General features: G+C 41.5%; 1 protein-coding gene across 3 annotated transcripts in view; it reads left to right on the forward strand.

Annotated features, from left to right (window-relative positions):
* LOC129707401 (pleckstrin homology domain-containing family G member 4B-like) overlaps window positions 1-12,780 on the forward strand; it is a 121,459-nt gene that overhangs the window by 72,817 nt on the left and 35,862 nt on the right. For all 3 annotated transcript variants that reach the window (XM_055652408.1, XM_055652406.1, XM_055652407.1), the window contains exons 6-8: window positions 1,449-1,542; window positions 4,667-4,753; window positions 6,799-6,915. In XM_055652408.1, coding sequence (XP_055508383.1) covers window positions 1,449-1,542; window positions 4,667-4,753; window positions 6,799-6,915 — 298 coding nt within the window. The remainder of the gene's footprint in view (window positions 1-1,448; window positions 1,543-4,666; window positions 4,754-6,798; window positions 6,916-12,780) is intronic.

A 12,780-nucleotide genomic window follows, 5' to 3' on the forward strand; every position in this document is an offset into this window, starting at 1 on the left:
GGACACAGGGAAATAAATAGAGGTGAATTGGGAATGATAGGATTAGCCTGCTCGGATTGGCAAGCCCCAAATAGCCTCATGTTTTCTCATATTAGATAAATTGACCCAGGTGGGAATGTTGATAAATTTGGACGTGAAGTATTTTTTCTAGGAAGTGATGGGAATTAATCCTACAAAGTATGGCAATTTTGAAATTGAATGATTTTAGACAGCCATCTATATCTTTGGTTATCTTATTCATTTACAAGCTAAGTGCAATCAAACTGATTGTGAAATGCAATAAAGAGCAAAGGTTTACTGTATTCCAATGTTTATTTGATGTCTGTCGTCCCATTGTTTGCAATGTAGATTATAAAGTCAACCATGATGGTTTAGTACTGCCATCTACTGGAAATAAGAAACTCCATTTATAGTGTTGCATTGTGAAGAGAAACAAAGCTTGCTTGCATGTATACAGATGGTGATCATATTTCCTCAACTGTATTAAATACTCTATTTTCAGATTGCAACCCACTGATACTAAATTCCCAACAAGAGGGCATTTGATATTGGTATTGGGTTATTATTATCACATACACAGAGATACAGTGAAAAACATTGGTCATCCAGACAGATCATATTATTTATGAGAGTGATCACACAAATACACCAGCTAGTGCATAAAAGAGAAAGGAAACTGGTGCAGAATATAGAGTTACAGCCACAGAGAAAGTGCAGATAAAAAAAAGCTACAAGGTAGACAGGGAGATAGGGAATACATGCTTGGCTCATACAAGAGTCTCATAACAATTTATAGATGATGGAATTTCCTTGATACTTAATTACATTTCCTCATCCAGGGACCATAGGATGAGTGGCATCAATTTTGGTGTGTTAGGTGATTTGATTTTATTGACAAATCAAATGTAAAGGAAAATTGGAGACTTACTCCAAATTACAAGATGCATTAGTTTCTTGCCAAGCAGGGGAGTTGAAGAATGTTGCTGCTAGCTTTCTGCCATGCAGAATCACGTCCTCAAGAGTATTCAGTGTGACTTAAATGAGACCTACCTGAACAGGTACTAGCTTGTGGAGCCACTGGAAACTTGCCTCATGCAAGGTCCTTTGAGAATTGTCTGCCTATTCCTTGGGACCACAGTTCTTCCTATCAAGCCATTCATGCACGAATGGCCTCCCAAAGTGCCCATCAATTTAGAAAGGGTATTCTTATCATCCATCCATCTGCCCATCTGATTAGTAACTGGGGACTGAATAAAATAGCTGGAAAACTCTACTACTGATTGTGAACAGGACAAATTTCAGCAACGGTCCTTTGTGCATATAGACAGTGTTCTTTTGAGGCACCTAGATGCTTTGGACATCCATAGTTAATAATGCCAAATTTTCTGTACTAATTAAAACAAAAATAAGGAAACTTTTACTTTTAATCTGAATTTTTCTCATCGTAGGAAGGAGGTTGGCGATCTGGGTCTAACGATAGTTGTGGATGCTCGAAAACAACCCCCGCATCCCGTGTTATTTAAAGCATTTGGATTGCTACAGGTGAGCATGAGTGAAATATTCCTGTGCCCCATTAATATTTTTAAAGACTACGGCTTCCTTCCAAAAGACTTATGAAATTCTAGTCACAAACAGCCGCAAAGGTCCACTCACCTTGTCTAGCTAATAGAATGATCCATGCATGATTATGTGTGCATTTTGATCTGTGCTCATGGTTCATAATTTTTGTACAAAGAAGTGCTTTTACTTGAAATAATTCAAGTCTATTCTTTTCACCACCCAATCTGTCTGATGGATTCACTACTGTCCCTTGTTCTGACATTTTGATACGAGGTCTCCACCTGAAACATTGTCAGTCCATTTCCCTCCACAGATGCTGCCTGACCCTCTGAGTTCCTCCAACAGTTTGTTTCTTGCTACCAGATCCCAGCTTCTGCAGCCTCTTGTATCTCAAAGTTCTGATATCTAATTTTCTTCTGCCTTGCCAACATGGCCCAAGTCCTCCCTTATCCATTTAGTTGAAACATATTGTTTGCCCAAATGCCATCACATATCTTCTTCAACTTATAGGGCTAGATCATTGAGAATTGATCCTAATTGACAATGGTACCTAAATTAATGGTTCCTCAATAGTGGGTTGTGTTGCCAAATCTAATTTGCAATATTTGTGTTATGACTATCACCAGATGTTCTTTCTATAAACCGTCTAAGTTAACAGTATTAAAATAACTAAAATGTAAATAGACAGAGTTGATGTGGACAAGCTTTTCCCTTTGAGAATAGGGAAGATTCAAACAAGAGGACATGACTTCAGAATTAAGGGACAGAAGTTTAGGGGTAATATGAGGGGGAACTTCTTTACGCAGAGAGTGGTGGCGGTGTGGAATGAGCTCCCAGTGGAAGTGGTGGCGGCAGGTTCATTGGTATAATTTAAAAATAAATTGGATAGGCATATGGATGAGAAGGGAATGGAGGGTTATGGTACGAGTGCAGGCAGGTGGGACTAAGGGGAAAAAAAATTGTTCGGCATGGACTTGTAGGGCCGAGATGGCCTGTTTCCGTGCTGTAATTGTTATATGGTTATATGGTAAATGTTAATGTAATAAACTAAAAGTGGTATGCAGTCCAGGCTCTGATCTCCCATCTTCCAGTCTCCACTGAGAAAAATCCATTGATTAAATTTCATCATCATTTTCAATAGAGCAGAATTATAGAAGTGGAACATAACATGAAGGACAGGGGCAAGTAGATGATAGGTGGAAACAGCTGAGGAGGGGATGATAGGCCAAAGGAAGCAGAATTTGGAAGGGAGGGTAAAGGGTAAAACAAAGGCAGATAGATGATAAGTAAAACCAGATACGGGTATGATGATGAGAAATTAGGGAAGAGGATAGGGAAGGCGAAGGTAGACACAAAATGCTGGAGTAACTCTGCGGGACAGGCAGCATCTCTGGAGAGAAGGAATGGGTGACGTTTCAAGTCGAGACCCTTCTTGAGACTGATGTCAGGGAAGGGGGAGGGGATGGAGAGAGAGAGGGAAAGCAAGGGCTATTTGAAATTAGATCAGTCAATTTTCATACCGCTGGGGTGTAAGCTACTCAAGCAAAATATGAGGTGTTGTTCCTCCGATTTGCACTGGGCCTCACTCTGACAATGGAGGAGGTCCAGGCCAGAAAGGTCAGATTGGGAATGGGAGGTAGGAAAGGCGAACCAAGAGAGTTGAAACTCAGGACCAAAAGTATGTGAGTATTGGTCAAATGGAACAGGGTGAAGGAGAATAATGAATCAGAGTAAATAAAGGGCGAGGGGAAGGAATGGAAAAAGTGAAGATAGGGAGAGGACCCCTAAGTGGGTCGGTGGGAATGGGAAAGAAACACAAGGAGAGTGGTTACCTGAACATGAACATTGTAATGTTCATACCATTGGGCTGAGTTGCTGTTCTTCTACTTTAGCCTCACCGTGAAAGGCTGAGGACAGGTAGATTGGTGTGGGAGTTGAAATGAAATGCAACTGCAAACTCAAGAAGGCCATTGTGTACAGAGCACAGTTGCTTTGCAAAACGGTCACGATGTGTATGCTTAGCTTCACTTGTAGAGAGAAGACCACATTGTGACCACCAAATGCAATAGACCAGTTTGGAGAAGGTGCAGGTGAATCTCTGCCTCACCTGGAAGGTCCCTGGATGGTGGTGGAGGAGGAGGTGTAGGAACAATGTTGCACCTCCCAGGGAAAGTGCCAGCGGTCAGAGCGGGATGGGTGGGAATGGGTGAGCGGACTAGGCAGGCACGGAGAGAGCGGTGCCTGTGGAAAGCAGACTGGGGAGGCGGGCAAGATGTGGCCAGTGGCGGGATCCCATTGGAGCTGACGGAAGTGGCAAAGGATGATTTGCTGAATGAAGAGGCTTGCGGGATGAAAGGTGAGGGAAAGGGGAACTTTACTGTTTGATCTGGAGAGACATGAGGGGGGTGAGAACGGAAGTAAGGGAAATGGAGGATATGCCTTTGAGGGCCTCATCAACTGGCAGAAGGGAGAAGGAAGACATTTCAGAAGTCTTAAGAGTAGAAAGCCTCATCTTGAGAACAGATGCGGTAGAACAGAGAAACAGAAATAAGTGGATGGCATCCTCACAGGAGACAGGGTGAGAGGAAATGTAATCAGGGTAGCTGTGGGTTTATGGTAGATATCGGTGGACAGTTGTCTCCTGACATGGACGCAGAAATACAGAAAAAGAAGAGAAGTGTCATGTGTATTCCAGGTGAATCTGAGGACACGGTGGGAGTTGGTGACAAATATATTGTTCCTGGAGATGTATGCTGACTAAATTAATGTTTTTACCAGCTGGGCATAAAGGTTGTTCTCTCGTGACTGCACAAAAAATGGATGACACCCATACATAAATAGTTACATAGTCACCTTCTATTGATTTAAACTGATGTTATATAAATTAGATTCAATTCATTTTCTTGTGATCTGTGAAACTGGTGCTTCATATTTAAACTGTAATAAAACTCTCTGCTCCATTTAGAGAGTATTTTGATTCTTGGAATATGCGGGCTGCTTTTAAGTGTGGTTAGCATCTACAATCTCATATATAGTAATTGGTTTACTGACCTACACAGCCCTAATGTCTCCACTATTTTAAAACCGATGTTGTTTCACTTTGCAGGAACGTGTTTCCCACTCTATTCACTGTATACTGATATTGTCAGATAAAGACGCAACTGTCAAGCTTGAGAAATGTCCTGGAATATCTGTAAGTGTTATTTGGATGAAATCTCAGCTGCATTAAAAGGCTGTTTGAAAGTAAAAATTACAGTGATTTACTCCAGTTGGAACTGTTCCACTAACATTTTATTCCTTCCCATAGTTATGTTAGTCTATGTGCAAACCTCTGGTGACGTTTAGCTCAAGAAATGTCTCTGATCAATCCCACTCTATATTGACTTGTTAGGGAGGCAACCAGTTCTCAAATGATGCTGAGTTGGTAGCACTTCTTCTTCTGTGCCAAGTGTTCTAGGGATCAAGTCCCTCTCCAGGGACCTAAGCACAAACGTCAAGGCAGACTTTACAGGGCATTACAGAGGATATTCGATCAGAGATATAGGCCTGGAAATGTGATTGCAAAGTGCTTACGATGATTTCAGAGTTAATGCTGGATATTAGAATGGGCATTCTTGTGCTTGTGTGGATCAACCACTAACCACATTGTTCAAAGTGACTTTCTACCGTGAGAGGCTTGGTGAAGATGGCTTTCAAACGTTTCAGTTAGTGGGTGAAATTGAGCATTCCCAATAACTGAAACGTTTTAAAGCATACTAAAACTAGAGCATCAGGAGTATCTAGCAGCATTATTTAAAGAGGAAAATATCAGCATTCCTCTGACAATCTGATTCAGCTAGATGCTCTCTATCTTATTTACCTGCTCTCCTTTGGACTTCAGCCAATGAACATACATTTGTTGGTGCTGACAAATTTTGAAACCAAAATGTTTTGAATGAAACATTAAAGAAATGCCAACGTCTACTGTCTCAGGTTTATGCACAAGATCCATGTAATTATTTTTGAGAGTTATCCCCAATGTCCTCTTCAAACTAACCTTCAAACAAAATCACAAAACAAATGTTTCAGTTATCAGGTTGTGGGAATGTCAGGGTATTGATTATATTACCAGACTGAGTTAAAGTTACACGATGTCCAATTAATACAATGGCAGCTGGCGAATTTGAATCAAATTATTTATTTAATTAAATATATGTCCTGAAGTAACTACTGGTATCATGAATCATGGCTGTAAAATCCATTGGTTCATGAATATTCTTTAGTAAACAGTACCCTCTCTCTTAGTAAGGTCTTTATGCGACTCTATTCTCAGCAATGTAGTTGCTTATTATCTGCTCTCTGAAATGACCAGCATTTTATTAGATCAAACAACAATCCTGCAAGTTCAACTATGAGGTTAGCAATGGCAGCAGGCAGACAAAAAAATCACTGTCTCCAAGTTTCCTCTCCTAGTTGCATACCATCCATCCATGCAAATGTAGCATAATTCTATTTTAGATTAGTTTAGTTTAGAGATACAATGCGGAAACAGACCTTTCAGCCCGCCGAGTCCGCGATCTCCTCACACTAACACTACCCGACACACATTTGGGACAATTTACAATGATACCAAGCTAATTAACCTTTGGAGCGTGGGAGAAAACCGGAGATCCCGGAGAAAACCCCACGCATGTCACGGGGAGAATGTTACAAACTTCATACAGACAGCACCTGTAGTCAGGATCGAACCCGAGTATCTAGCACAGTAAGGCAGCAACTCTACCGCTGCACCAACGAGCCACTATTCCTTCATCAGTAAGAAATAATGCTTTTACCCTTACAGAGTAGTTATGACTAAATGGATTACACGTTGGTGTGATTTTTCTCTGAATCCTGAAAGCATCAAGTGAAATGATATGAATGGTTGCTGGAATGGATGCCCCAAATATCATATCATTGAATTGTTATGGTACAGAAGGCCATTCAGCCCAATCGAGTGTAGTGCAGCTGCTGGTATAAACAATTACTAGGGTGCACTGACTGAAACCAATTTGTTTACTTACATAGGTGAACATTGAAGGTTCTTGTGCTCATTATTTTCCTGGCAGTAGATATTCTTATCAAGGGGCTGGTCAAGGGAATCATTCTATGGAATCAAGAGCAGTGTTGTAAAAAAAAGACTGTTACAGTATGTTCTGCAATGTTATGATAGGTTTTAAATGGATTATAAATTATACAATATTTGTGTTTCTTAACCAGATGGAAGTTTTGACATCCTTGAAAACACTTCATAAGTTCATTGAAAGCACTCAACTGACTGAAAATCTGGAGGGAACATTCCCTTACAATCACTCTGGATGGATTCAGTTTCGTACGGTGAGTAAAACAAATATAGATTGAGCTGCATTTCAGAAATACATTTATAAATAATTTATTTTGATGGATGTTGTTGACAATAGAGGGGCTGTTGATTTTCACTGCATGTATCTGGGCTGTCTCTTGTTCGAGTCTGTTACAGACCACATAGAGGCACATGCATTGCCTGACATTTGTTTGTCCAAGTCTTGAAGTTGTCAAGTCCTGGTGATGTGTGCGCTGCATTAGGATTGGTGGTGATTAAACAAGCTTATGACAGGAATTTGGTCATTGGTGAAACAGTTAGAGGTGTTTGGACCTTGGACGCATCTCTGGAGTTTTTAGAAAGATGCTCTGAAGCTGTGACAATTGATCTTCAATAACCACAGCCACATTTGCACCAGAGGTGACTGCAGCCACTGAGGATTTCATTCACAGCCAGATTTCTCTTGGTAACAAGGTGCAGAATTTACCTTTATTATTTTATTTGGAAATCCATCCTTGCTGTTTTCAACCATCCACTCAGCTTAGCAAAGTTGTTTGCACTCAAATACACCATTTAGCATGTGGTACTGAGGAAGAGATGTAATGCCCGAGAACAGTCGCTTAATTTCCAATTTTCGTTTGAAATCATTGAATTTCTCAGCTCCCATCGTCCTTATAGCACCAAGACCAGGATCCACAGAAGACGCCATCACCGTAGCTCTCCACTCTGTGCTGAGCCATCTGGAGCAGGGGCAGAGCTACGTCCGGATGCTCTTTGTGGATTTTAGTTCAGCCTTTAACACAATCATCCCGGACATCCTCATTGGTAAACTGGTCACTCTCGGCCTCCCCACTGTCACATGTGCCTGGATTAAGGATTTCCTCACAAACCGGCCCCAGACTGTGAGACTTGGCCCCCACCTCTCCTCCACTCGCAGGTTGAGTACCGGTTCCCCACAGGGCTGTGTGCTAAGCCCCCTCTTATACTGTCTCTACACCTACGACTGTAGTCCGGCCCACAACAACAACCGCATCGTCAAATTTGCTGACGACACTACTGTGGTCGGACTTATTTCAAAGGGAGACGAGGCAGCCTACAGAGAGGAAGTCCTGAAGTTGACAACCTGGTGCTCAGAAAACAATCTGGCTCTGAACACCAGGAAAACAAAAGAGCTCATTGTCGACTTCAGGAGGCACAGCACCGACTTAGCCCCCCTACACATCAACGGCGAGTGTGTGGAGAGGGTCAACACCTTCCGGTTTCTCGGCGTCCATATCGCGGCTGACATCTCCTGGACGGACAACACGACAGCGGTCATCAAGAAGGCTCAGCAGCGGCTGCACTTCCTGAGGGTCCTCAGGAAGCACAACCTAGACTCTAACCTGCTGCTGACCTTCTACCGCTCGTCCATCGAGAGCCTGCTGACATACTGCATTACAGCATGGTATGGCAGCTGCACCATGGCAGACAGGGAGAGGCTTCAGAGGGTAACCAGGACAGCGCAGAGGATCATTGGTTGCCCTCTCCCCTCCCTGATGGACATCTACACCTCCCGCTGCCTTAGCAGGGCAAAGAAGATCACCAAAGACAGCTCCCATCCTGCGTTTGGACTGTTCGACCTGCTGCCCTCTGGAAGGCGCTATAGGTGCATCAAATCCAGGACAAACAGACTCAGGAATAGCTGCTTCCCGAGAATTATATCTACCATGAATTCAAATCCACGCATTCACTGACTACACCGCCCAACACGGACTTCCATCTGTATATATGTATATATGTATGTAGCGCCGTAGAATTTGTGCACCTATTCCCCCCCCCATCTCCCTTCTGTTTTGTTTTCTGTTTCTTGTTTTTTGTGTAAAATTGTATGTATGCACTGAGTACGAGCAGCTTTCAGTTTCACTGTACATGTATAGTGACAATAAATGGCATATCTATCTATTACAGGATTATAAATACACAAAATAATGGTGTAGTTCAGGGGGTCAGGCAACATCCCTGGAGAACATGGATACGTGACATTTCTACTAGTCGCATCCTCTCATCTCCACCTCTTTCTGCCTTCCACAGAGACTGCTCCTTCTGCAACTCCTTCTGCAACTCCTTGATTCACTCATCCCATCTGGACCACTCCATTCTCATATATTTTTTTACTCACCGTACGAAACTGAATCCATCCAGAGTGATTGTAAGGGAATGTTCCCTCCAGATTTTCAGTCAGTTGAGTGCTACTTTCTCTTGCAACCACAGGAGATGTAACACTTGCCCCTGTACCTCTTTCACCCAGAGACCCAAGCTGTCCTTCCAGGTGTGACAGAGGTTCACATGCACCTCATCTACTGTGCCTGTTAATGTGGGTTCCTGTAAATCACCAAGGCCAAGCTTAGACTCGGCAACCGCTTTGCTGAACACTTACACTTAGTCTGCCAAGACCTATTGGATCTCACGGTTGCCAACTATTTTAACTCCCCATCCCATTCCCATACTGACCTCTCTGTCCCAGGCCTCCTCCATTGCCAGAGTGAGGTCACATGGAAATCGAGGAACGGAACCTCATATTCCACTTGTGGAGCCCACAACCCCATTATGACCATTGGATTTTTTAATTTCCAGTAACTAATCCACAACAGCCTCCACACCCGCCCTCCTCACCCCCTCTGCTGAAACCAGACTGACCTCACAATGGTTTCTCCCCTCCCCTCCACTTGGTCCATTTACAGCAGATACACAATTCGCAATTTTTCTATCCCCAAGCTTAACAATTTGCAACTCTTTATCCTTTTGGCTCGCACCCGTCTTTTATTCTCTGGCCCTTGTACAACATTCTGCCTATTAAATAGCCCCCTCGCCTGTGTTCACCTATTACCGACCATGCTCTGTCCTCTCCCTTGCCCCGCTTTCTTTCCCACCCCTCCCTACAATCAGTCCCAAGAAGAATTTGCATTTGAAACGTCACCTATTCATGTTCTCCAGAGATGCTGCCTGACACATTGTATTACTCCAGCATTTTGTGTCTATCTTTGGTATAAACCAGCAAATGCAGTTCCTTTTTTTCTCCACATTCACCCTTTTAACTACCTTCCCTAATCTTGACCATCAGCTAATGAAAATAGCCTTTTTTTGGTCTGTTATTTAAACCTGGCAAATTCTTGTCCATCTCTACCAGATCTCCCCTCAACCTGCTCCCCTCAACCTGCACAATATCCACAACTCCTCTAACCTAACCTACAGAAGGACTTTCACATCCTTCCCAAAGAATGGTCATTGGAGATAATTGCAAAGCTTCCGTTTTGGTCTAACTGAATTTCATAACATTTCAGCATAACTTTCTTGGTTTTTTTATACAATATCTTTTTTACACAATATTTTTATAATTTTATAATATTAAGCCCACAATTCTACATTTGTTCCTGCAAAGTCTTTAGGACTATGGTTTTAAATCTATACTGCCTCTCCCCATTCCTTCAGCCAGAGTACATCATCTCACATATCTCTATATTAAATTCCATCTGCCATTTGTCTACCTATTCAGCCTGTCAATGTCTTGTTGCAGTCACTTGATATCATTTTACTGCCAGAGACTCAGCTTTGGTAACAGTGGAATGTTCTGAAGATTTATCCTATCAATATCCCAGCCATAAGTTCATGTTAATTAGATCTAGGACCAGAATTAGGCCAATCAAGCCAATTCCGCCATTCAATCATGGCTGATCTACCTCTTCCTGTCAAGCCCATTCTCCTGTCTTCACCCTTTAATCCCAACACCCAAGTCATTCATATATTCAAAAACGAGGCTATGGGCCTCAGTGAACTCTACAACCTTGCAGTATGGAAAAGCTATTAGTTACCATGGTTAACTTTTTATTTTTAAGCCATTTCTTAATCAAAGCTGATAGTGATTCTCCTAATAATGGAGCCCCAGTTTAGTTTTACTTTTTACGTGGTACCTTGTCACCAAATCCGTATACTCCAATAGCTGATGGGAGGATTGATTACATCCGTTGGAAGTACAGAGTGATTATCTGATTATTACCACATTTTTTTATGGGGCATCGAGTTGCACAATTTGGTTGCTGGGATTTTTCCTACAAAGCGTCTTCTTTACCAAGTTGGCTGTGATATGTCTGGAACATCATGGGAAAATGAAAGATGCTGATATAAATACTTGCCTGGTTTGGAATGGGCTGAAGCACACCTGCTCATTGAAATCAGATTCAGATTCAAATGAAATAGGTTTGTTTAAACATAATTTATGTGTTCCTTAGCAGCAGCAAGTCCATAGCAATATTTTGGCAAAAGCAGTACTGTGTTGGATTTGAAAAGTTAGTTAATTACGACAGCTAATTATTAACAAATGTGAAGTGAAGTGATACAGGTATCAGCGAATATTTGAAGTTGCCAATAAAACCAATATGTGCTGCTTATGCTGAATGGCCTGTTCTTGAAATAAACCTCCATGCAAAACTTTCTCAATATTTGCATTGTGCTCCTGGCACTTGAATCTGAAATTCTCATGAAAAATACAAAAGTAACATTATGAAGCTAAAGCATTTATTCAATGCATCAGATGTGCCTTCTCATAGAGCATTTAATATGAAATGGAAATTCAGCAATTTCACTGCATCACAAGGCAAGCTGTAACTTTATAGTATTCAGAATAAAATATGATGATGCCAGATGTTACCATTCATTGTACTAAGTGCAACAGTTTGCATGAATAAATGTTTATTGAATAAAATAGCTTCAGGGTAATGGTTTAATGGAGCTCTTTTAATTAATACCAGTGCAGTATCCTCAGTAATGTCGCGGTGCCAAAGGCTTCAGTACAACAGTGGCAGATGTTGTAGTTCCATCATGTTGAATGCTCAACAATCTGTTTGAGTAAATATGTCCTGGAAAATACATCACATTGTTTTTTTCCATTGTAAATCATATTGAGATTCTTCACATTGATGCGGGAAGAAGGCAAACAGCAGGAAGCAGGAGATAAATATGAAGGTTCGGAATAGAAGAAAAGTCAAGCATAATTTGTTACACAAATCATTAACATGTTGGGAAACAGTAGAAACAATACAGAACTATTGGACATTGCTCTCTTGCTCATACTGTCAACAACAAAGAGGGGTCTCAACCCGAAACGTCATGCATTCCTTCTCTCCAGAGATGTTGCCTGTACCGCTGAGTTACTCCAGCATTTTGTGTCTTTCTTCCGTTTAAACCAGCATCTGCAGTTCCTTCCTACACACAACAACATTTTGAAGATGGGCTTTCAGTTTTCTTCCATAGTATTAGCCATGTATTTTTGTTTTAATTTGCCACCTGCGATAGGTAAGCTTCCTCAGCGAGATAGAATTGATGCAACATCTGTCCTTTTTGTTACATTCATGTATGCATAACAAAAGTTAACATCAAAAGGCATTTAGAGTAGCTGAAGCTGAACCCTCTGAGCCTCTGAAACGCCTCCGACGGCATCCAGCTCATTATGACCCTCCCCAATACTGTGCCATGACCACTGCACTGAACAATTGTTCCCAACGTTGATTATTCACAGTAAAAACGAATTTTCTAACATCTGCCTTCAAATTACATGGTCTAATTTCAGTTTTTATCACTGAGCCCTTCACTTCCAATTTAAGATCATCTTGTAAACTTGCACTATTGAAACGGGTGAATATTTAATATCTCAATGTATTGTTTCTTATTTGTTTTCCTACTCAACTATCAATCTTAACCTTCACTAATCAAACTTTCCCTTTCAGTCCCTTTTACTTTGGAAACACTTTTATTGTTCTTTCTGACAAGTAATCAGGATTAAATTCAGTTTTCCCATGGTGGTTTGGCCAATGTAGTTCAGAATCCCAGTGTAACAACATTTTTGCTCTTTAACCCAGGCACATTGT

The sequence above is a fragment of the Leucoraja erinacea genome, chromosome 21, assembly GCF_028641065.1.
Source record: "Leucoraja erinacea ecotype New England chromosome 21, Leri_hhj_1, whole genome shotgun sequence".
NCBI lineage: Eukaryota > Metazoa > Chordata > Chondrichthyes > Rajiformes > Rajidae > Leucoraja > Leucoraja erinaceus.